This window comes from Ovis aries, chromosome 13 (assembly GCF_016772045.2).
Source record: "Ovis aries strain OAR_USU_Benz2616 breed Rambouillet chromosome 13, ARS-UI_Ramb_v3.0, whole genome shotgun sequence".
In the NCBI taxonomy this organism is placed as follows: Eukaryota; Metazoa; Chordata; class Mammalia; order Artiodactyla; family Bovidae; genus Ovis; species Ovis aries.
Window position 1 is genome coordinate 30,633,500 of NC_056066.1, and position 26,676 is coordinate 30,660,175.

General features: G+C 43.7%; 1 protein-coding gene across 4 annotated transcripts in view; it reads right to left on the reverse strand.

Moving 5' to 3' along the window:
- RSU1 (Ras suppressor protein 1) overlaps nt 1-24,045 on the reverse strand; it is a 211,504-nt gene extending 187,459 nt beyond the window's left edge. For 3 of the 4 annotated variants that reach the window (XM_012188073.5, XM_042229598.1, XM_042229599.2), the window contains exons 1-2: nt 23,928-24,045; nt 23,579-23,690 (exon numbers count right to left, since the gene is read on the reverse strand). In XM_012188073.5, the coding sequence (XP_012043463.1) occupies nt 23,579-23,687 (109 nt within the window). In that variant the 5' untranslated portion in view covers nt 23,688-23,690; nt 23,928-24,045. 4 annotated transcript variants of the gene reach the window in all.
- Nucleotides 24,046-26,676: the final 2,631 nt, after the last annotated feature.

The following is a 26,676-nucleotide window of genomic DNA, read 5'->3' on the forward strand; positions in this document are numbered from 1 at the left end:
ACACCCATATATTTATTATTTGTTAAATTTACTTTTATATATAAATTATGTATATTTACCTTTTATTATACATATTAAATTGTATATTTATATGTATAAATATAAATGATTATATACTATTTATACTAATTATAGTGTACTTAATATATATTAAAGTTTTAAATGTGAAATATATATTTGTGAAGAAACATATTAGAAATTTTTCCAATATTCTTTCTGTAAGAACCTTATGTTAATGCAACAGTTTTTCCCCCTTCAAGAAACACTAAGACAAATATTTTTTTCTCAAGAAGAGTCTCAGGATTGGAACCCAGCATCCTTGAAAAAAATATGCATCACCCCGACTGCAACTTTTAAGCGTTTTTCTTTTGTTAAACTATCATAAAGTTACAGAAAAGTTCAAACTACAATACAAAGACCCATTTCTCTGTCCTGACTCATAAACTTTATGTCCCAGAAAATTTAGGGTATCCCTACAAAGACATTCCCCTGCACAGTACATCATTATCATCTGATCCTCAGCCCTCAGCCACCCCAGTTTCACCAAATGTCCCAAACAGTTCTTTAACAGAGATGGGTCCAGGTTAGAATCCATGATGCACGTAGTTGCCAGGCCTCATCAAGACACCTCTTAGTCTGGGTCACTGTTTCCTTGACTTTCAAGACCATGGAGATTGTGAAGCACAGAGGCCAGGGTATTTTGTGTTATGTCTTCCATGTGGTTTTGTCCTTTAATTTTCATTGGAGTCTAGTTGCTTGACAGTGTAGTGTTAGTTTCTGCTGTACAACAAAGTGAATCAGCTGTACAGACACATGTATCTCCTCTTCTTCAGATTTACTTTCTTTTGAGTCACCACAGAGCCCTGAGACCTTTGTGTATTCTTGATTAGCTCACGTTAGCACCATCAGCAGGAATCCTGAGGAAATGCTGTCGTCTTCTCACTGCATCCTATCAGCTGGCACAGATTTCAATCCGTTCCATCACCATGACCTTCCCTCGATCACTTGAGTCTGCCAGGCTTCTCCACTGTAAAGTTACCCTTCGCCCTTGTAATTAGCATTTTCTAAGGGGAGTAGGCACTTTGACCACCTCATGGGAAGAGTTGACTCACTGGATGCTGGGAGGGATTGGGGGCAGGAGGAGAAGGGGACAACTGAGGATGAGATAGCGGGATGGCATCACCGACTCGATGGCCGTGAGTCTGAGTGAACTCCAGGAGATGGTGATGGACAGGGAGGCCTGGCATGCTGCGATTCATGGGTCGAAAAGAGTCGGACATGACTGAGCGACTGAACTGAACTGAAGGGGAGCAGGAGCAAGGATACCTAAACTACGTAACAATCCTGTTCCACATGTGTTTCATCGTCCCCAACTGGGGCAATTTTGATCCTCATGGAACATTAGGCCATGTCTGGAAGCTCTTTTGATTCTACCAACTATGACCACTAGAAACTCTAAACCTTCCTACGTGGCTCACATTGTATTTCTGTTGCATTAGTGTAAGCTGCTCAGTTGTGTCCAGCTCCTGGTGACCCCACGGACTGCAGCCTGCCAGGCTCTTCTGTCCATGGAATTCTCTGGGCAAGAATACTGGAATGGGTTGTTATTTCCGTCTGCAGGGGATCTTCTCAACTCAGGGACCAAACCCAGGTCTCCTGCATTGCAGGCAAATTCTTTACCACCTGAGGCACCACTGGTGCCGAACACTGGTCTAAGCAGTGGCGTCTAGGGCCCAGGGATGCTGCTAACATCCTACAAATGCACCAGGCAGCCCACCCAAGAAAGAATCATCCAGTCCAAAACATCCACGAGGCTGCTGCAGAGAAATCACGAATTCATTTTACTTCCATCTGTATGGCTTTGTGGTGTCCTATCTCAATCAACAGGTTGCCATCATTTGTTCAGATCATGATGATGACTTGTTCAGATTACAATGGTCGCTGAGGCAGCTGGTGTGAATCCCCCAACCAAGCAGGCTGCCTGGTCCTTCTGACATGTCCCCTTCACTTGCTGAGTACTTCTACTCTTTGGCATGAGACAGTCAAACTCATCTTGCACTTTCACTGCCACAGGCCTGGAATCCATCAGCCATTTCTCCAGTGAGCTTTGCTTCTTTTTTATTGTGCAGAAAATGGTACTTAGAAGCCAAATCTGGGCACTAGATGTGCTCATTGTTATTTGAGGTCTAAGTAGTCTTAGGTGAGGGAATTAGAGAATACACACATATCTGTGCAGATTTCACTATATTACTGAAAATCCCAAGTTCACACCAATAGATCAATTTCAATACAACCCTGTATGGTTCATTCTAGTGTTCTCCCTTTCCTGTTTGTAGTTCCCTCTCTTAACAGTGAGAACTCTGGCTTCCATTATCTTTAAGCTACTTACATATGTAGTCAGTACCCCTACATGTAACTGCACGAAGCACAGTTATCTCACATCTGGGTGTGAACAGCTCTATGCTGACCTGCAGGGACACAGAGTCAAGGTCAAGATGAGTAGGCAAGCTCGAGATGTGTCATGTTCTGTTCAAAGTGGCAGAGACCTTGGAGGCTCTAGGACCAGCTTGTTCACACATCCAGGGATATGCAGGTCACTGACTTACACTTGGCTGCAGATCACTGACCAGCTGCATGCAGAAGACGGTGCTAGAGATTTCAGTCCAAGCATTCTCAACACTGGGACTATTCCGATATGTCTTAAAAGTTCACATCTGGAGACAAATTATGTCCTAAGCAACTAAGAAATGACCCCGAGGCAGGGAAGGGTGGTGGACTGTGCCAGTATGCCCCTGGGGCCCCTGACGGTCACCTGTGCTTTCTTATCCCTGCTAAGCTATGTCCTGTGCCTTTACAAACTCCCTGGGTGAGTGGGTTCTGTGGAACCTTCTGGGTTCTTTCAACTATCCAACCTATGTATTAATGCAGTAATCCATCACCCCACGCCCTTTCTTCCTTCCTACCTGGACACCTGTCCAACTCAACCTCCTCACCTGCTCGTCTACCTTCCTCAACCTGATCCCGCTCAGGCTCAGACCTCCCAAGCCAGGCTCCCTATCCTGCACAGATGCTCTCCTCACCACACTCATGGTTCCATACCTGGCTCTGGATCACCATGCCCACCCCCACCCTCCTACCCTCAAACCTTGAATGTGTCTCTTTTTCTGTTGCACTTACTGACTTTAGGATTGAATCTTTAGGGAATGAAGATGAGAAAGGCAGAGCAAAGGAGCAATTTTACAATTTTAAAAGCATTACCATGATCTCTTCTAACATATGAAGCTAGATTTTAGGCACTGCATAGCATCGTGCACACATCTATATTTTAAGAGTTAAGACTGTTCCTGTCCACTAGATATAGCATTCCTTTATCTCTGAGGCATAAAGTCTGATATGAAAACAAGAGCGGCCTTCACATAAAACCAGAAGAAAGAGATTGATAGATATGTAAGTTGAGACAGTAGCCAGAGTCATATGAGAACAAACCAGGAATAACAGGAGCTACACAAGAGTTTCTCTCACTTATACATGGGCAGTACAGAGTTTCTGGTTTCTTGCTGCCCAGCCATTCCCCATGTGTGAATCCCACCTCATAGTCCAAAGGGGCTGCCTGAACTTAGCCATCATGGCTATATTTCCCTTAGGAAGATGGAAAGGGGAAAAAACCCTTCTAAGAAATTGCACTTCCACGTATAATACAGTGATGCCTAAATGCAAAAGAGGTGGATTACAAGTGACCACATGTGAGATAAAATTAGGGGTTTTAAAACCAACAAAGATGGTGCACACCAAAACTGGCAGACACTCACACTATGCAAATACTTCATTTGAGTGTCACAGAAATAATTCTGCTAACCAAAAAAAGACCCTGATAATTCAATATCCTGCCTTAATTTTTCCTAAAATATCAAAACTACCTTAATTAAGAAGAAAAACACTTTGCTCTTCGCCCAGCTAACATTCATAATGAAAGATTTAATAAGAGAAAGTCCGGTTTTTTCAAACCTTTCATTGGCTTTTCTATTACACAAGCATTTAGCAGGAGAGAAAATGAAGTTTGAAAGTTCTTTTTTTTTTTTAGAGAGAGAAATGTATGTGCTGTTTCACCTGATCACATTACTATTAATAGATGTATTTTTCTTTCTCATTATTGCTACAGGGCTACATATTAAATAAGAAGGAGAAAAATAAGAACAGAAAAGGCAAAGTGAATAAAAGACCTTTGAGGAAATATTTAGGGCAACAAAAGACTCTGGGCTGGGTCCGCTGGGAAGGCAGTTAAGTTGGACAGAATTGAAATCTCAGAATCAATCACAAAGCCTGTGACAGGCAAAGACCAAAGAGCCAGACATGTATTCAAGCAGCTGCCACTCCCCTCCACTTGGCTACGCAGAGTCCACTGTGGGCCTTATACTGACACTGCACTGGCTACAAAGAAGGGAGAAAAGGTCTACCAAAATAGAATGGGTTATTTAAAAGTGCAAAAGCCACCCCAGTCAATCATGTGGGCAAAATGGAATCAGGTCTCCCCACTGAGCTGCCCTGCTACTTACTCACACACTAGGAAATCTCCCAGGGCAGGGAGACCCTAGCTTCGGGTCCTACTAAGCCATACACTGTCCGGAAGCAGTGGCACCAGAACAGTGACGGCAAATTATCATTAAAGGTCCTAAAGCAATACTGAACCGTGTTTTGCCCAGGCATTTTCAAAGTAGAACAGACTTCCAAAGCCAACTAAATAACTGAGAAAATGTGCTGGCATATAGTTAACGCTGCCGTGCCCTGGCTCTCACTCTATCTCTAGCCTTTAGAAATGGTATGTGGGTAGGGAAGGAATCAACTGGGAGACTGGGACTGATTATATACATACTACTACTATAAAATGGTAACTAATAAGGACCTACTATATAGCACAGGGAACTCTAATCAATACTCCATAATGACATAGAAGGGAAAAGGATCCAAATAAGAGTGGAGATACATGTGTATGTATACCTGAATCACTTTGCTGTACACCCGAAACTAACACCTTTGTAAAGCAACTCCAATATACTCCAATATAAAATAAAAACAAAAAAGAGCAAATTTTAAAAAGACAAACAAACAAAAAGAAAAGAAGTGGTACGTGGGTGAACTCTGTATCAGGCCAAAATGAACGTGTGGGGAAGAGAATTGCGGGGAGAGGGCTGTTTGAAGGTGAAGGGGTGGAGAAGGGCTAGATAGCCGGTGCTGTGTGTGTGACTGATGATGGCTTATTCTCCGGCCAAGGATGGAATCGGCCAGAAAGTGCTAAATGATCAAAGAAAAACTGGCTGTTTCAATAACTTCCATCAGAGAGCCACGCAGGCACTCATGGACTGGACATTTACCAGGCACGATCAGCATGGCAACGGTGTCTGCCATGGAGATCTCTGAGAAGTAATGTCAGATGCAGAGAACACATGTGTGGACACCAAGGGGGAGAGGCAGAGTGGGGTGAATGGGAGATTAGGACTGACATGCATACGCTATTATGTGCAAAACAGACAACTACTGTATACATAGTATACCATTTTATACCCAGTATACTATTTTATACATGGTATATAGCTCAGGGAACTCTACTCAGTGCTCTGTGTTGATCTCAATGGAAAAGAAATTAAAATTTAAAAAAGAGGAGATATATGTATACACACAGCTGATTACTTTGCTATACAGTAGATACGAATACGATAAAGCAACTATACCACAGTAAAAAAATTTTTAAATAAAAATAAATACGCGAAAGAAATAAAAAACAAACAGAAGCATCAATGTCAAGCATACATCCTCATTAGATTGGGACAGTCCTGGATTATGCCCAGTGTCCCTCTCAAAAGTGTCCTGGTTTGAATGATAAGCCACACAGTCCCTCAATTTAGGCAACAGAGAATACAGAACTGGACGTGGAAGACATACAGAACTTGGAGCTTATGGAAGCAGTTCTAGCCTTATCTGAGCAAAGAAATGAAAAACAAGGAAGGTGCAGGACCAGGTGGGCCAGCCAGCATTATAATGGACTACATTCAGAACAATCAAAGGACTAGCCAACACTCCTAGACAAAGAATCATCATGTCTGGATAATGCATGGAAGCAGATATTATTTCAAATAGGTTCAGCTTTTTTCCCTTCATCATCTAGTAGACAGCGTAAGAGAAATATAAGCAGGATGAAATCTACAGCACCAGATGATGACATGGCAGACCTGCTTTCAAAACAATCCAACAAATCACAGAGATGTGCCACACTGGAAACTGTCTCTCCAGCTTTCAGCCTGGCAGATCAGGAGCAAATTATTCCTCTGGTGGCACTTTAGAAAGGTTTAAAAAGTTCCAGCTTCACAGAATGACATTTATATCCAGAGGAAAAAACACAGCCTAACTTGGAAACGCACGCAGTGACACAGGACGTGACAGTTTGTGCCGCCCTGTCGAAGGCCAGAACTGGGCCTCTCGGTGGCTGAGCTGGCAATGAATCCGCCTGCAGTACAGAAGACCCCGGTTCCATTCCTGAGTCGGGAAGATCTGCTGCAGAAGGGACAGGCTGCCCACTCCAGTATTCTTAGAGGGCTTCCGTGGTGGCTCAGTTGGTAAAGAATTTGCCCCCAACACGGGAGACTTGGGTTCAACCCCTGGGTTGAGAAGATCCCCTGGCGAAGGGGAATGGCTACCCACTCCAGTATTCTGGCCTGGAGAATTCCATGGCCTGTATAGTTCATGGGGTTGCAAAGAGTCAGACACAACTGAGCGCCTTTCACTGGCTGGTTCCCAATGAACAATTCTGGAACACTGGTCACCAAAAACTGGACTGTAACCATCAGCTCATTTCACCAGCTGCATTCCCCATGGAAGCAATCAGAAAAACACAGCTACCACCAGAAGACAAGTAGTCTACCCCTTTTTGATGACTCTTGAGGGATCAAATACTGCGCTGGGAGAACAGCTGTACCCTCCCTGAGATGCTCAGAGAGGGTCACTTTTGACTTGTTTTACAATCCCAGGGGGACACCCTTCAAATTCAGTGCAGCTCTGTAGATTACACTGCAAACAGGAGATCCTATTCCTTCGATTCCTCCCAAAGTGGTTGACGGAAAAGAAGAATCCATTTGAACTGAAAATACAGGATGATCCAAAAGGCTGTTCTGACCACTTTGGGTCCCAAGTCTCCACAATGTGTGATTAAAATGCCTGCCCATGTCACATGCTTAAGTTATTTCACCCCTGGCAGAAGGATGCAGATTCAGATCTTCTTAAATATGCAGCTTCTGACGATGTATTTAAGTAAAGACAGACGATAAAATATTTGATACCAAGATATAGTTTAAATACCATATTCATCCACACACCCAGAATCCTAAGAAGTATTCCTTTGAATTTTGTTCATAATTTAAAACTTCAGAAAAAAAAATCCATGGTATAAAAGCTTTCCTTGACCTCACAACTAAATACTGCAGCGAGGTAGAAGTGTTTTTGTAGCTAAGTTTTCAAAACTGGTTACAAGACTGAGTCTTATTTACAGATAAAGGGTCCCTCAACCACAATGACTTGCTTTTTCACTCAACAGAAAGCAATTTATCTGATGATTTTTTAAATGTGACATCTCATTCTATACATAAATAAGAGCAGAGAATTCACATGTACTGAGAATCCCCATAAGATGGTCACTGACTGAGGCTTTTGTGTCTACAGGGACATTAAGTCAAAAGATGCTAGACCCAGAGCACTGTGTTACTGACAAGGCAGAGCCGACATCCTTCCCGTCCAAACACATCACCTTAAAGTCTCTCCTTCAGGAACAAAGACAAAGAAAAACTTTAAATTCAAAAATGCCCAGGAGAATTAAAGAGGAAAATACAAGTACACAGTTATTTATTGCTCTCAGGGGATGTGTAGGGTGATATGAATAAACGCTCTGTGAATTACAAACTGTTTGCAAGGCACTGTATTTGGTTGGTGTTGACAGAGATAGAAAATGCATGAAGACATAGTTACTGTCCTCAAGGAGTTTATAACAGGAAAAGTGAGAGTGAAGTCGCTCAGTCATGTCCAACTCTTTGGGACCCCATGGACTGTAACCCACCAGGCTCCTCCGTCCATGGGATCTTCCAGGCAAGAGTACTGGAGTGGGTTGCCATTGCCTTCTCCAGAGGATCTTCCCGACCCAGGGATCGAAGCCGGGTCTCCCGCATTACAGGCAGACACTTTACCGTCTGAGCCACCAGGGAGGTCTGTAATAAGGGGAGGTAACAAAAACCTATGACACATTGTCTATACATGCCACATCTTTATCCACTCTTCCACTGATGCACCTTTAGGTTGCTCAGCGGCGTATCAGCCATAGAAAGGAATGAAACTGGCTCATCTGCAGAGATGTGAATGGACCTAGAGATTGTCATGCAGAGCGAGGTGAGTCAGAAAGAGAAAAACAAATGTATGGACAGCAAGGAGGAAGCGGGGTTGGGAGGAACTGGGAGAATGGGACTGACCCATGCACACTGCTGACACCATTAAACACTAGATTACTAATGAGAGCCTACTGTGCAGCACAGGGAGCCCTACTCAGCGCTCTGCGGTGACTGGAATGGGAAGGACGTCCTAAAGGGAGGGGTGCACGCACACACACAGCTGGTCCACTCTGCTATACAGCAGAAGCTACCACAGCACGGTGAAGCAACTGTACTCCAACAAATATTTGAAATTTTTAAAAATAAATGAATTAATTTCCTTTGTTCATCTCAAAAAACAAAAACCTGTGATACAGGCAGATGAGCAGCACCTTAAGGAGGTAAGCTGATTACAAACTCCCATTAAAAAGGAAATGTTGGAAGGTTTTTTTCAGGCTTCTCAGTCCATGGGATTTCCCAGGCAAGAATACTGGAGTGGGTTGCCATTTCCTTCTCCAGGGGATCTTCCCGACCCAGGAATCGAATCTGGTTCTTATGCATTACAGGCAGATCCTTTCTCCGACTGAGCCACCGTACTTCCTATATCAATGTGTTATGCTGGGCACTGAATCACCACTTGTGAGAATCAAAAATGTTAAAGTAGTCATGACAAGAATGTTTATCAAACACTTAACATGTGCTGCCATGGTTCTAAGAATTTTATTACCTCATTTAGTCATCACAGTAGGAATAGGGCTTCCTCAGTGGCTTACAGGGTAAAGCGTCTGTCTGCGATGTGGGAGACCCGGGTTTGATCCCTGAGTCAGGAAGATCCCCTGGAGAAGGAGATGGCACCCCACTCCAGTACTCTTGCCTGGAAAATCCCATGGATGGAGGAGCCTGGTAGGCTGCAGTCCACAGGGTCACAAAGAGTCAGACACAACTGAGTGACTTCACTTTCACTTTTCACTTTTATTCCTCACAGTAACCCTAACAGATATAGCACTATTATTCTCTGCCTCCTTCCCAATTTTTTGGGTGAGGGAAAGGAGATCCAGAGAAGTTAGACAGCCTGCTCACAGTTTCAGCTCTAGGAAATAGAGAAGACTCTTTACAAGCCATCTCCAAACGAGAATCTGATTAATTCTGACTGTATTTTTCTATGGGAGAAGGCAATGGCACCCCACTCCAGTACTCTTGCCTGGAAAATCCCATGGATGGAGGAGCCTGGTAGGCTGCAGTCCATGGGGTTGCTAAGAGTCGGACATGACTGAGCAACTTCACTTTCACTTTTCACTTTCCTGCATTGGAGAAGGAAATGGCAACCCACTCCGGTGTTCTTGCCTGGAGAATCCCAGGGACGGGGGAGCCTGGTGGGCTGCCGTCTATGGGGTCGCACAGAGTCGGACACGACTGAAGTGACTTAGCAGCAGCAGCAGCAGTACTTTTCTACAAGACAAACAAATCCAGCAAATAGCCACAAACAGAAGACTGTATATCATTTTAAGATGTCCAAAAGAGAACGCCTGGACTTGAGGTTAAAAAAAAAAAAAAATCTTTCCAGCATCTAGGAAAAAAAGACATAAGAAAATAAAATCAGATCATCAGACTTCTAGACAGCAAGGCTTTACACACACAAAAAAAAAACAGGATAAGACACTAACAATACTCCAAGAAATAAATTATGAGTCTCAGTTAAGGCTGACTTCTAAGTAAAAAGGCCCAAACTTTAGTCAATAAGCACAATGCTGGTGATTATGCTTCCCTGGTGGCTTAAATGGTAAAGATCTCGCCTGCAATGCTGGAGACCTTGGTTCAGTCCCTGGGTTGGGAAGATCCCATGGAGAAGGAAACGGCTACCCACTCCAGTATTCTTGTCTGGAGAATCCCATGGACAGAAGAACCCGGTGGGCTACAGTCCATGGGACTGCAAAGAGTCGGACACGACTGAATGACTAACACTTTCACTGATGATACTGTCCTCTTGAGTGCTCCTGAGCAATCTACCAGAGTACATGTTTCAGACATTCAAAATGATTAGAGATACTGAACTGAGGGCTGTATCTGATGAGCATGAAAGACACAAGTTCCTGGGTGGTGGGTTCTTACCAAGGGAGCCTGAGTGAAAGGGACACATGTCCCTTCCAGACCAAGACCCTCAGGGCAGGAGGTTTGCTAAGCCCTCTGAGTGCTGGCTGCCCAGCTCTGAGCCAGCAGATGCAGACATCGCCCTGTGTGGCATGGAGAAAGGAACAGAAGGAAGTGGAGATCCTTGAAGGCTACTAGGAGCAGAGAGGCATACTCATCCTAAGCTGCGCTGTGAAGGAGAAAACATTTTTTAAATTCTTTAAGCCAGGGGTCCCCAATCCTCAGGCCATGAACCAGTACAGGTACCAGGTACTGGGCCTGTGGAATTTCCTAAGTGACAGAGCAAGGAAGCTTTGTTATGTTAATGAGATGACTTCTGGAGGCTGGTACCCAGGGCAGCCAGACCTGTGACAGGAGGACTGCAACCACCCTAGCCAATCAATTCTTTCTAACTTGATCTAAAGAGTCAGTGCAACCAACCCCAAGGAAAATCACAGCACATTTATTTTATGAATGTCAGCAAACTAATCCTAAGAGTGATATGGAAAGGCAAAAGGCTCCAAGTAGCCAATAAAATACTGAAAAAGAAAAACTCAGAAAACTGTCACATCCCAACACAAAACTTACTGTATATAGCCACAGCCAACAATGGGTGAGAAAACAGACCAACGAAACATTACAGAGCCAGGAAGTAGACTCACACAGATAAAAGCAACTGGTCTCTGACAAGGGAGCAAAGGCAATTCAATGGGAAAAGGAAAATGTTTTCAACCAATGGTGCTGGAACTTGACATCTATATAAGAAGAAAAAGAGAAGAAAGAACCTAGACACAAAACTTTTAACTTCGAGAAATATTAACTCAAAGTGGTTCACTCTCTTAAATGTAAAATGTAAAAGCATAAAGTCCTAGAGGGAAAATCTAGGCAGTCCTTGACCTGGAAATAATGTCTTAGATACAACACTAAAAGAATTATCAGGAAAAAAAAAAAAAGAAAGAAAGAAAAAAGGTGTGTTAACTGGCTAGGAATTTATAAAAAAAACACTTCTCCTCTGTAAAAGACAGTGTTAATAAAATGGAAAGGAGAGCCACAGACTGAGACAAAAGTTTTTGCAAAACACGTATCTGATACAGGACGTCTTTGTAAAATACATCAAGAAATTTTAAACAATAAGAAAGCAAACCACCCAATGAAAAAATGGGCCACGATTCATACTCTATGCAAGTATCAGGTCACGAAACACTACACCTGAAACAACTATTGTACATCAACTACATTTCAATCAAAAATAATAATGTAAAGCATAACAGAAAAGAAAACCTACACAAAATAGACTTCACTCAAAAAAAAAAAAAAAAAGGCCAAAGACCTTAATAGACACCACAAAGAAGATGAACAGATGGCAAGCAAATATATGAAAAGGTTTTCCCCATCACCTGCCATGAGAGAACGGCCCACTGAACAATGAGATTCAGAGAGTCAACTCCTAGGCGGATTGCTAAGAAGCGCAGGGTCCGCAAGGAGAAAGAGGTCTGGGGCGCTCCAAGTGGAGACAGGGATCTGGAGTTCTCAAGGAGAACAGGACAGATTTTTTTCCTCTACATTCTCTAGTCTTAGTCAGTTACACAACTCAGTTTAAACTCTGTACCAGGGATTACACGACAACAACGTATCCTGCTGGGGGACAGTCTTCGCCTCCTGAAACCCTTCTGACTAATCCTGATATCTTAGAATGTATATTATGGGAGTGGGTCTGGTACGATCCTTCTATTGTTAAAATTCTCATCTTGTTATCCTGAAATGTAAATCATGGGAGTGGGTCTGGTAAAATTGTCACAAACTTTTGAGACATCCTTTTCATTCATTGTAATGACTAATTAAAAAGTATATAACTCCCTTGCTAACACTAGAGGAGGGGCACTCTCCATCCCCCTTCTGATGTCTGTGTCAGAAGCTTTCTCTATCTCTTTTACACTTAAAATAAAACGTTATTACACAAAAGCTCCGAGTGATCAAGCCTCGTCTCTGGCCCCGGATTAAGTTCTTCTCTTCCGGAGGCCAAGAATCCCAGCGTCTTTCGTGGTTCAGCAACAACCTTTCAAGATACTGCTACAAGTCTATTAGGATGGCCAAAATCAAGAACACTGAGAACACCAAATATTGAGAAGGATGTGGAGCAACAGGAACTCTTATTCGTGGTTGGGGGACGTATGTGTGAAATGGCTCAGCTCCTTGGAAGTCCGTGTGTTGGTTTCTTACGACACCAAGCATATTCTTACCATACAACCCAGCAGTTGTGCTCCTTCGCGTTTATCCAAAGGAGCCAAAGAACCACGTTCTCACAAAAATCTGCACATGCATGTTTATAGCAGCTTTTCTCAGACAAAACTGGAAAGCAACCAAGATGTCCTTCAACAGGTGGGAGGACAAGCAAGGCGTGGTGCGTCCAGACAACCGAACTGTAGTCAATACTAAAAACATACAAGCTAGCAAGCCAAGCCAAGACACAGAAGAACCTGAAATGAACATGACTAAGGCAAAGAAGCCTTTCTTTAAAGGTTACGTACTACACGGCTTCAACTATGTCACATTCTAGAAAATGCAAAACTATAGAGATGTAAAATTTCAGTGATTGCCTGGGGTTCGGTGTCAGGTAAGTAGGAAGGGGGAGGGGGGAACCACAAAGGGTATTCAGGGCAGTGGAACTACTCCAGAGGACACTATGAATCTGTGAAAAGCCACTAAGTGTCTGTGTTTCTGCTTTGCAAATAGGTTCATTTGTTCAATTATTCTAGACTCCACACATATGCAGTAATAAACGATGTTTGCTTCTCTCTTTCTGGCTTATTTCACTCCATCTCTAGGTCCACCCACATCCCTGCAAATGGCACGATTTCATTCTTTTTATGGCTGAATATTCCACTGCATATATGTACCACATCTTTATCTATTCCTCTGCTGATGGACACTTAGGTTGCTTCCGTGTCCTGGGTATCGTGAGCAGTGCTGCAGTGAACACCGGGGGGCATGTCTCTTTTGGACTATGTTTTCTCCAGGCACATCCCCAGGAATAGGACTGCTGGGCCATACAGATGATTCATTTGCTGTACAGCAGAAACACCACACTGTAAAGCAACTATATTCTAATAAATTTTTTAAAGCCATCACGTGTTACAACGCAGAGAGCAGACAACAATGTAAACTGCAAATTTTAGTTAATAATAAATCAATGCTGCTTCACCAACTGTAACAAAAGTACCACTTCAATGCCAGATTTTAACAACAGGGGAAACTGTGGAGGTTTAATAACAGGGAAAACTGTTGTAAAAAATGAAGTATGGTTGTTTTTATTTTTTTAAAAACGGAGAATGGGGAGAGAATATGCAGGAAACAACTGTTTCCAGCAGTATCTTGGTGGCAGTATCAGCATTGTTAATTGTGTGTAATTGCCCAATTGTGTGTAAGGTACCAAAAAGGTACTAACTGTGAGATAGTCTAACATCATTAGCATCCTTGAGAATCAGAATTCTCCGAGTGGAAGAAAAGTAGACACACAGTATTGAAGAAGTTCAGTAAAGGCCTTGCAGTGTTGTATTTGAACTGGACCCACCAGTACAAAGTCTTTAAGTATTTTAATTTTTATATAGCAGACACAGGAGTGGGGAAGGAGATGGTGGGATGAATTGAGAGAGTGGCATTGACATACAATACACTACCATGTGTAAACCAGATAGCTGGTGGGAAGCTCCTATATGCCACAGGGGACTCAGCTTGGTGCTCTGTGGGTGACCTAGAGGGGTGGGATGGGATAAATATATATATATATATATATATATATATATATATGTACAAATATGGCTGATTCATTTCCGAGAAACCAACACATTATAAAGCAATTACACTCCAATAAAAAAGGAATGTTATTAAGCCTTTGCCTGTCATTTATGTTTCAAATGTTTCCCCCATATTTGGGACCCTTGCTTACATTTTAAAGAGTGTCCAAGGGCACACCCCAGGACCCAGAAACTCCAGCCCTAACCTGTGACCAACAGAAAGGAACACGTGTGCTGACACGGCCACAGCAGCAGTACTGGTGCCAGCCCTAGCCTGGGAGCCAACAGCAGCAGAACAGAGGCGGGAACTGAGGCTGTCACACCCCGGATCTGTTAACCAGCATCATGACACAAATGAACCTCGTGAACAAGATGCCGAGCATGAGAACCAAAGAGCGGAGATCGCACTGTAAGCTCTCCTTCCTCTGAGTGATGCCAATCAACTGGCAAAGGAAATCTACACTGTCAAGAGTCAGGACCGTCTTGACTCTCAAGAGTCAGGAGGTGCCAATCGCCTTCAGTCTCTTGGTTTGAAGTCTGTCACGCTGTACGGTCACGTGTGCAGTTACCTACAGGAACACTCTGATTAAGGCATTTGAAGTGGAGCTTTTTAAAAAAACAATGTGTGTCTGGGGAGGAAGAAGACTGCTGTTTCCTGAGCCCAGTCTGCTGGAGCATGGGAAGGTCAGATCCCTGAATACATTCCTCGATGGATACGGAATCAGCAGCCCATACAGGTCAGGGAGGCAGCTTCCGGAGCCCACAGGAACTCAGTGGACACTTGCGGAATTAGTGGTTTCATCTTTGTATGTGCACCTGACTCTGGAAAATGTTCGTGACATCAGAGAGGCAGAAAGCATGAGCTACAGCACAGCTTCGGAAGTCTGACTGCCTGGCTTCAAGTCTACTACTTATTAGTGTACTAATACTCAAACACTTACTAGCATGCTGAAGCTCTGGAAATCTCTGGGCCCTCAGCTGCAAACTGGATAGTGAGAACAATGACGATGATGACAACAATCCTAATGGAGCTGTGGGGTTTAAGAGAAATAATCCAGGGACCTCCTGGTGATCCAGTGACAAAGACTTCTCTCCCGGTGCAGGTGGCCTGGGTATGATCCCTAGTCAGGGAATGAGATCCCACATGCTGCAACTAAGATCAAAGATCCTGTGTGTCCAACAAAGACTCAGCAAAGCCAAACAATATTAAAAAAAGAAATAATCTATATGCAGAGCTGCACACAATGCCCAGCATGTGGTAAGCAGTGTGCGCGTGTATGGATTAATACACTCATGTATATAGCTTCAGTTACCTATTATTTTTATCCTTCTAGCAAAGAGTGTACAACTTGAAGAATACATAATAGGCTGCATAGGCATCTTTTACAAAGCCTGAAGATGGAAATATTCACAGCTCTAAAAAATCAACTTGTCTTGTCTATGCAAATATTTGCACAACAACCATTTAGATACTGAGGTTGCAAACTGTGTCACCAATTTCTGCCTATTTCTGCACTATGCTCTGAAAAACCAAGCGTCCAAGACCCCCTCCAATTCACTACCTGGTCTGAGGTGTGCCTCTCATTAGCCCATTTTACGCTTAAGAACTGTTCTGAGTCTGGAGGCACCGTTAATGCATACGCACAGAAACATATTAAGTGAAAAGGCTCTTGATGAATAACAGGTAAACTGCAACTACAGTTACTAATTCATGCAACCCAGGTTTATTCTACTGTGATATATGAAGACAGAAAAAATGAATTAGCACATAGTTTAAAAAAAAAAAAAAAACAACTCATATGTGACTGTTAAATGCAATCAAGAATAACAGCTTTTCACAAAAGCCTTAAGAAACTAGGAGGTTCAGAATTAACCCTGACCAGACAGGGACAAAGTTGCTTCTACTGTTTTCTTCGACAGTTCGAGTCCTGCAAGCTGGAGGGTTGCAAGAATGATGCATTTTCTTGGCCTAACACAGTGTTTGCTTTTTTAATTGGAGGATAACTAACTGCCTTACAATGTTGTGTTTCTGCTATACAACAAAGTGACTCAGCTTTAAGTACACATATATCCCCTCTCTCTTGATGCTTTTTGTTTCTTAATGCCACAATCTATTTCTGGACTCTCCTATTCCACTGGTCTACATGTCTGCTCTTACACCAATACAGTCCCTAGGACAGTGTTTTTAAAGAATTCTGAAACTGACTGGCATGAGGTAAGCCCCGCCAGTCCAGCTTAACCCTGGAAGCCACCATTCCTTAAGGCCTGAGCCACACAGCACAAGTTTGCAGAACACAGCTGTTAGACACACCCAGGTGTGTGTAACGTGTGAGGCTGGGATTTTCTCAACCTTCTGTCTGCTCGTGTGTGAAACACTGACGATCACCATCCACACCAGAGGCTGATGTGAGAAGCACTCACGTGTGTGCCACTCAGAACCTCTGATGCAGATGTGGTGGGCTGATGGTGGCCCTTCAAAGTCCTCTGGTGAAGCCCTGACCCTGAGACTGTATTTGGAGTCAGAACTTTCAAAGCGTGATGAAGTAACGAAGCCACTAAGGTAGGCCATAATCCAAGTTGAATGGCATCGTCTCGGGCACAGGAAGTGGACACAGAGAGGGTCCAGGAGCCCATGTCAGCAGAGGCCACAGACTGAAGGTAGCTGTCTGCAAAGGAGAAAGGCCTCAGAAGAAACCAACCCTGCCGACACTACCACCTGAGACTTCTGGCCTCCAAAACTAAGAACAGTCACCGTCTGTTGCTGAAGCCCCTTAGTCTGCAGTGTGCTACAAGGTAGGCCTGTTGCTGCTGTTAAGTCGTGTTCAGCTCTCTGTGACCCCATGGACTACAGCACACTGGGCTTCCCTGTCCTTCACTAGTTCCCGGAGTTTGCTCAAACTCATGTCCATTGAGTCAGTGATGCCATCCAACAATCTCATCCTCTGTCATCCCCTCCTCCTCCTGCCTTCAATCTTTCCCAGCATCAGGGTCTTTTCCAGTGAGCCGGCTCTTCGCATCCAGTGGCCAAAGTATCCCTATGGTGGCCCTAGCAGACTAATAAAGCAGACGATGTTATGCTATCATTTATCTTTTGAGCTTTATTGACGCCATAAATCCAAAACAGTGTTTTACACTGTTTAGCATCACACACTGATGAAATCTGCCCGAAGGGGACCCAGCAAATTCCATTTCGCCCCCATCTTTCACTGGGAAACATGCTGACTGATCAGCAGCTCTCTGTCCAGAAGACTCTGTGCTGTCAGAGGAGACTCCAGGTCCACAAGGCAGTGCACAAGCCAGCATCGACAATGCTCTGGGCCAGACAGTTCATAACAAACTGCCTGGAGGTTTCTCAAAGCATGAGCTTCACAGATCAAGTGACATAAACGAACGGATCTCCTGACCTGAAGAAAGAGACGTGATGAGGAGGGAGGAAGCGAGTGCCCAGGTGGCAGGGGACACTGGGGCAGGAGAGGCCGTATTTAGTCTTCTGAGGGACCTGGAGCAAAATGCAGAGGCTCGGCACTGCCCCCTACTGGCCACGCACGTGCTCTACATGGACTGCTCTTGCAACATTTTTATGCTCTTTGGCCGAAACAAACCAACCAACCTGTGCAGACTTGTTATTCAAAGAAGCAACAGACCTTTATGCAATGTAAAAATATCATCTCTAGCTTCTGCTCTATGATAGTGGATCTTATTATATTTAGACTAGGTTTTCTTTAAACCAGGCTCATGTACATTTAGGGAAGGGAGAGATGGGGTCTGGTTTTCAAGTACTATTCTTGTCAGTTCTAGCACTGGTTTTCACAATCAATGGCACCCCACTCCAGTACTCTTGCCTGGAAAATCCCATGGATGGAGGAGCCTGGTTGGCTGCAGTCCATGGGGTCGCTAAGAATCGGACATGACTGAAGCGACTTAGCAGCAGCAGCAAAAACGCAAAGCAGTGGACGTTATGGTTTCTTACGGTGACAATCTACTTCTGATCTATTAAACAGCCTATAGTTTTCTCAGAAGAGCATGTATTAATTCATCACTGAATAATTTAGAGCATCAGTAAGGAAGAAAGTCCCAGAGAGACTCGATTTACATACTGTCCATCATGAAAAAAATACACTCAATCCTGGATGGCAAATAATATTTTAATTATTAACTGAAAACCTGCCAATGGTTTTGATATCTACCTCTTATGCTCAACAGACCCAAGCCCATCACAATCAAAATCCTGTGAAATGCCCTGCTGCCCCCTCAGCGACTCCTTCAGTGTCTGTGGCCCTGCACTTGCCATGTGTGGTCACCTATTTCGCTGCTGACTTGTCACGCTCTGTGGGCCCACCTCACCTTTCCCAGGATTTGTGACAGCGAGACTAGCTGGGCGAGGCCACCACCGAGAATCTCAGAAACTAAAGAGATGCTGTTTTGCAGTTTTTACACCATCATAGATAAAACACATTTTTAAATACTAAGAATTCCCCGGTAGTGCAGTGGTTAGGACTGCATGCTTCCACGGCTGGGGGCAGAGGTTCAATCCCAAGTCAGGGAACTAAGATCCTGTATGCCAATGTCTCAGACAAAATGTAAAAGTAAAAAATAAATAAATGTTAAATAGTCCTATCACGATGAAAATCCCCAACAGGTACCACATTCCTGGGTTAACAACTCCTCCAGATAACCAAGCCAGGATTACATCTGTTGATTCTTTTGTAGACTCCTTTAGAAAAACAATTCCCTCACAGGTGGTTGAATTTTTTCTTTTAAAATTTATCTGAGAGATATTTAAGTCCTAGCTGGGGTGGAGAAAAAAAAAAAACCTGATAAAAGTCTGACACCCAGAATGCAACAAATGTGAAGAGATTAAAAAGTCACAAAAGTCTTAAAAGAAATGAAAAACAGTCTGTCTGGCTCCTGAGACTTCCAGGAAACTGATTACAGAGCCCTTCAAGAGTAACTTTATCATCCAGGTGAAGAGTTGCTGCATGGGAGAGAGTTTCCTCATGAAATCTCTTTAATAAAAAGTACAAAATTATACCATTCCTCCTGGAAGCTTTAAGGAGAACGTGTGTGATTACATACCATGCAGTATAAAAAAGGAAAAGAAATAAAATGAGGGACTCCCCTGGTAGTTAAGACTCCGTACTTCCGCTGCAGGGGTTGAAGGTTCAATCCCTGGTCAGGCAACTAAGATCCCACATGCTGTGTGGTGTGGCCATAAAAATAAAAGGTTTAAAAAATAAAAGAAGGAAAATGAGGGATCATTTCAGAGAAACAGTATATGGAAATCCCTGAAAACCCCACCCAAAGGGCTAAAACACACCGGATTCCATTAAGCTGCACAGAAAACATCAACACACAACACACACAGATGTCTTACCTTGTCTACCTAACCGGGCTATTCTTGGTTCAGACCATCGACTGTGCGGGGACTGGTTATATCTGAGGCTTACACACTCTCTCTGGACATTCGTATGAACAGTTAATAGTCACTGTGTACTCAGTACTGGGCTCGGTGCTAAGCACTTGACATGAAGCCATGCACGCAGGTCTAAACCAGTGCCAAGTGGGTACTTGGGCTATACTGTGCTAAGTCCCTTCAGTCGTGTGCGACTCTTTGCGACCCTATGAACTGTAGCCCCCCAGGCTCCTCTGTCCATGGGGATTCCCCAGGCGAGAATACTGGAGTGGCTGCCATGCCCTCCTCCAGGCGGTCTTCTGACCTAGGGATCGAACCCTTAGCTCTTACATCTCCTGCTCTGGCAGGTAGACTCTTTACCACCAGTGCCACCTGCACTTATGTTTCCATCTAATGAGGAGGCACTCGAGGCTCAGAAAGGTTAAGTCGTTTCTCTAACACGGTAATAAGATGGACAATCTGAACCCAGTCTATTCGGCTCCAAGGCCCCACTTGTAAGCACTGGACCATGTCTGCCTCTCAGGGTCAGATCTGACCATCCCCAGAAACCAGCTGGACTGACAGAAAACTCTAAAACCTGGCTGATGTCTGTCTCCAGCCTAGGAAGTTTTCTTATCAGAAAGCTTTTGGTACCTCAACTCCAAAGTTGCATCTTTGAAAGGCAACTTACTGCCTTGGTGCAAGGAAAGTGCTGCGTTTATAAGGCAACTTTCTAAGCAGCAACAAAGCCGATTTCCTATGCTTAGAATAAGTACACAACAGCCACTCTTAGATTCAAAGCTTAATTCCTGCTCTTAGAGAAACTAAAAGTAAAGATAACAAAGACAGGACTTCCCTGGTGGTCCAGCGGCTAAGACTCTGCACTTCCACTTCAGGGGCATGGATCTGTTCATAAACTAAGATTCCGTATGCCACACAGTATGGCAAAAACAAATAAATAAAAATAATAACTAAAAAAGATGATGAAGGGAAAGCTTGAGATACAATAACCATTCTCTGTCCATGGAAATAAGCTGTTCCCTGGGTTCAATCTTGTAACTAGCACATAAAACCTTGGGGACCTCCCCCACAGTTCAGCGGTTAGGACCTGGCATTTTCACAGCTGTGCCTGGGTTTAATCCCTGGTCGGGGAAGTAAGGTCCCACAAACTGAACGGACAAAATAAATTCAAAAAAATAATAAGTAAAACCTCATGATTACAGTCAAAATTTTATAAGCAAAAGACTACAGGAATCCTTATAGTACAGCTAACGTGATCATGCCAAATATTTTAATATCTAAGATATTAAAGTACATGGAATAAACATTCTGTACAATACTGACCACTGAGCCCCAGTGGAGGGTGGGGTCCTGAAGGCATCCTGGGACCCTCCAGACTTCAGAAGTCAGGGAGTTTTTTGCAGAAAGCAGTCACTTCTTAGGTCTAGCCCACTCCAGAGGATGGAGGCGAAGTGTCCAAACTCACTGCCACTCAACTCCCCAAGAAGCACTCTTGCTCTTCCTGAAGTGACTTCTCCGGGAAAATGTTAAGAATGACCTTGCTTTTCAGCACCTAATATTACACCGGAAGCAGCTTTTTCAGGAAACAAGTGGCTATCTTTTCTTCTTCAATACAAGCCAAGGCTTCAAAGAGATAAAACAACTGAACTGGAATAGCTCCACCACTCTCCTGACTTACAAATATAACATAAAGAGCCCTCTTCAAAGCTGAGGAGTACAAAGTTCCTCTGGTGAGAGCAACCTTTTTTCAAGCCCATGAGAGAGACATCCTGAGGAGCAGAGAGCTGTGGGGCCAAGGGCACAGCTGAGCCAGGCCTCCTGCTTGCGCCTCAGCATCTTTTTCTGACGCTGCCGTGTGCCCAATGACCGCTGTGACCCTGCAGGGCAGGGCCAGTGAGGGGAAACATCGATGTTCCCAACCATCAATCAGTTCAGTACCTGAGACTGCTGCTCTGTTGCTGCCACCAAGAAGCCACCACGACTGAGAAGTCAACACATTACAGGAGGCTGAGATGCTAACCTTCCTGGCAGGTGTCTTCCGAAGGACTATTGAATGCAAATCACCTACAGTTTTCCATTCCCTGGCCTTCTATAGAGATATATCAATGACATCAACCTTCTGATCTCTGTCCAAGGCACAAACCTGAAGGCATCTGAGATTGCAATCCCTGGTTTAAAGGAGAGAGTTGCAATAAGATGCCTGTAACAGGAAAACAACACTGAAAGCAACACAGTGTTTAAAGTACAGGGGCAGTTAGGGGGAAGGATGGGGAGAGAGATAGTTAGGGAGTCTGAGATTGGCCTGTATACTCTGCTACATTTAAAATGGGTAACCAGAAAGGACCTACTGTGTAGCACAGGGAACTCTGCTCAATGTTATGTGGCAGCCTGGATGGGAGGGGAATTGGGGGGAGAATGGATACATGTAAATGTATCATTGAGTTCCTTCGCTGTCCACCTGAAACTATCACAACATTATTAATCGGCTATACTCCAATACAAAATAAAAACTTAAGGGCAGTACAAGGGCAGCGAAAGTGGAGGTAAGAGGGAACGTAAGGAAGACAGCACAATAGGACAGGAAGAAGAAACAAAAGCCTGAACGAAGTCAGAAGAAAAAAAACGGAACAAGATAATGAGTCAAGAAATGTTTAACTTACTTATCATGTAACTTTCATGTGGAAAAAAAGAATGGAAAATGATCCAGAAATAATTTCCCATTAAAAAACCAAGTGACATGAAAAGATGCCCAATATCACTAATTATTAGAGAACTGCAAACCAAAACTACAATGAGGTATCGCCTCACGCTGATCAGAATGGCCAGCATCAAAATGTCTACAAACAATAAATGCTGGAGAGGGTGTAGAGAAAAGGGAACCCGCCTACACTGCTAGTGGGAATGTAAATTGACAGAGGCTCTACAGAGAACAGTATGGAGGGTCCTTGCAAAAAAGCTAAAAATTGAGCTACCATGTGATCCAGCAATCCCGCTCCTGGGCTTATAACTGGAGAAAAACATGTTTCAAAAGCATACAATGTTCAGCACTGTGTATAATAGCCAGGACATGGAAGCAACCTAAATGTCCATTGACAAATGAATGGATAAAGATGTGATACATATATACAATGGAATACTACTCTGCCATGAAAGAGAATGAAATAATGTGATTTGTGGTGAACCATTGATAGACACTGAGTGAAGTCTTATGGGAAATCTAAAAAACAAAAAAAAAAAGATACAAATGAACCTATTTACAAAACGGAGTCACAGATGTAGAAAATGTCCCCAAGGGGGAAGGGGAGGAAAACTGGGAAACTGGGTTTGACATATACTCACTACTATGTATAAGACAACTAATAAGGACCTACTGTATAGCACAGAGAACTCTATTTAGTACTCTATAATGACTTATATGGGAACAGAATCTAAAAAAGGGTGGGTGTACGTATCTGTATAACTGAATCACTTTGCTGTACACAGAAACCAGCACATTATAAATCAGCTATGCTCCAACAAAAATTATTAAAAAAAAAAAAAAACACCAAGTGGCTATTTAGTAAACTGTGGAAAATCCACCCCAAAACCATCAATCAGCATGGACAAATGATGAGATCCAGCAGCTACAAGTCCGTGTGATTCTTAACCTGGCTCTCGTGCCCGTCTTCCAGCTGAGAGAACAAATCTGATTGCAAGCTTTCTGAGCTAAGCCCTAGACAAGTGCCCTTTACAAGCATCAGCTGGGGTGGAAACCATCTGAATGTCTCGCACTGCCACCAACAGTTACTTGTTAAACTGATAAACCCACCCTCTCCTAGAGGAAGGCCCTCCGGAGAACTTACACAGGCCGTTGACGTCCAGCATGTTAGAGATACCCCGGTCACTCATGTCCACTTCCGGCTGGTTCTTCTCCCGGCTCTCTTCCACCAACTTTTTCAGAGACTTGGACATGACCTGTACCAAACAACAAAGCACGTGGGCGACGGCCAGAAGCGTGCAGGGAGAGAAATGAGGGAGCCCCTGGCTGGCACTCTCCAGTTTTCCCCAGGTCTTGGGAAGTGGGCAGCGGCGGGCAGGGTCTGGGAACGAGGATGGGGGTGGGGAGCGAGGGACAGAGAAGTGGGGAGGGTCCAGCACTATTCCCGCCGCGGACAGAGAAGCAAACACAACTGCAACCACACACACACTCACTGCGGAGGGCTGCACCTAACAGACAGAAACTACAGACTTCTGCAGGGTTCACTCGGGTGGCCAGCGAGAGATGCGCTCGGTCGGTGGAAAACGAGCACCCAGACGAGGAACACGCCCTGTCCCGGCACTCCGCGCAGGCGCACATCGGACCGCTAGCAACTCCAGGCCCCGCCCGCGCCCGGCCCTTCCCTAATTAGGAGAACTGCTTACTAGACGTGGCTCAGGGCGAGGCTCCGCCCATAAAAGAATGCGTGCCCTGCGGATAGCCAATCATGTATGCAGTCCGGCCTGGAGACTCCGCCCCACCCGTGGTTAGTGCCCCGCCCCCCAGATTAGGCTTCCGATCCGAAAGAAGCCGACGCGTGCGCAGGCTCAATGTGTAGATGGAAGCCAGAGTGCTGTGGGCGGAATTAGGAAAGTTTGGGCCGGGGTTCAGGCTGGCTCAGGGACAAGTGACAAGTCAATATTCTCTCAATGTGCTACTTCTTTAACTTACTGGAAGTTGCTACCCTGAATCCTTTCCCCACACTTGTACCTCCCGGTACATTTTGAGCTCCAGAAAGCAAGAATTGTCTGATGGTCTGTGTGTCCCTGGCCTCCAGGTCGCATCTTGGAGCCTTGAGTCACAGGACAGGGAATAGACATATGATAAATACGTGACCCCTGTGTTCTTATGCTATGTCATAGCTTAGTTTGCTTTCTGTTGAATGATGATTTCCTCGAACAATTTTGTGGGGTTTTTTAAACTAGAATTTGTTTTTTTTCTTCTTATAACCTTAAGCTTTTCATTACTCTCCACTGTTTGAAATACAATGGATTCTTCTGAAGACTTTAGGAACCTACTAATACACTGCTGTAACTTGGACTGATTCTTTGTCCTTCTAGCTGAGAGATTGTAACTTTTTAAACTTGGTTCCTGCGTTTAAACAGACATTTCTCCTAGTCACCTTGCTGAGTAACTATTCTCAAGTAACCTTCTCTAAAAAGATGTAAAAGAGGCACAAATGTTAAGTAGTTGCATGTTTTTAAATGTCCTTTTTCTGCCCATGCCCCTCATGGAATTCTAGGTTCAAAATCAGTTTCTCTTAAATCTCAATGGCATAGTTCCAGTGACTTCTGCTTTCAATGTTGATGCCCAGAAACGTCTCCTTAAATCTTTGCAGGAAACTATTTTTTTCCCTTGAGAAGCATTTGTGATCTTTTTATTATTCATCACCATAATCTCTCTGATGGAAGCTCTTTTTTTGTTTAATCTGTTCAGTGCTCATTGGGTTGTTTTCAGAGGATGATTCATTTCTCTCTTCCTCTCTGGAAATTGTTTTCAGTTAATTCTTTTGAAATTTCCTACCATTTTCTATGATACATCACTCTTGGAAATCTTTTCATATGGCAGCTTCCTGGGCCAGTTTTCAGTAGCTGGGTTTTTTTTCCCCCCTCATATATTTAACACTCCCCTCTACACACACACACACACACACACAAGCTTTTTAACTAACGTTCTGGAAGATTTTATCTGTTTTATCTTGCAAAGATATTAATTTTTTTAAGCTATTAAAATTTTTAAAGTTGTTTTGACTATTAATGAAATATGCTTCTTAAGCCCTCCTTGTTTAATAGTGCCCTGCTTTTGTTTCATGAATGCACACTCTTCTCAAGTATCTCTGAGGACAGCAATTTTTAAACCTTTCTTCTGTTTACTAAATTGTTTCCTCATGTCCCATTTTTTGTTAGTTTATCTAGTTCATTCCCATTCTGGCTGCTGTAACTTTTCCTCTGTCTGCTGACTCCTGGTTTTCCTTTCGTATTGCAGCATGAAACCTGAGCTGATTTTCCTAACTAGCTGGTGTGCTCTACTTCCTCCTCTGTTGTTGATGTGTATTTGTTTCCCTCTTCGGTCATCATTAATTTTCCTGGGCTATTTGTTAAATTTCTTCATAGGTTAGAAGATGGTCTTCACAAGGCTGCTTCCCCATGTTTGCATTCACTTCCAATTTTCCAGAAATCTGTTTTCACTCCCTTATAACCTTCTTCCATTCTTTGCACTTTTCACCAGTACAACTCTTAATGAAATGTGTCTCTAAGTTCCAGATTTTTATAACATGGAAACAGGATCGGCTTCCTGGATATGCAAACTGTACAGTGTCAGAAAACTCCAGGCTTAAATAGGCTCCACAGTTAGTTTCTTGTTCTGATGCCACCATCTTGAGATGTTTAACACTTTTTGAACCAGGGGCCCTGCAAATTAGGTTGCTATTCCTGCAAGGAAAAGCATTTATCAGAGCTGAAATACCCCGGCAGAGTCACTGCCAAGTGCACCACGCTTACACAGTCTATGCTTCATTCTCTTTTGGAGGGAAGGTTCTACCCCTGCCTGTGAGCTCCCAGAGTGGGTCAGTCAAGGACAATCAAGGGGGATGCCTGGTTCCCCAAGGTACTGAAGCTGAATCCGGCCTCTGTACCCCAACACCAAATTAATTCTTGAAGACAGAGTTTTGGGTGAAGTAGAAAAGCTTTACTGTTTTGCCAGGCAGAAGGGAGAAGAGCAGGCTAATGCCCTCAACACTGTGTCCCACATGTGCACCCATGGCTGATTCATGTCAATGTATGGCAAAACCCACCACAATATTGTAAAGTAATTATCCTCCAATTCAAATAAATTCAGTAATTTTTAAAAAATCCAACTGTCCCAACCTACAGGGTGTAGTGAGGAATGGGAATGGTTCAAAGAGGGTGTGATCTGCTCCTGGAC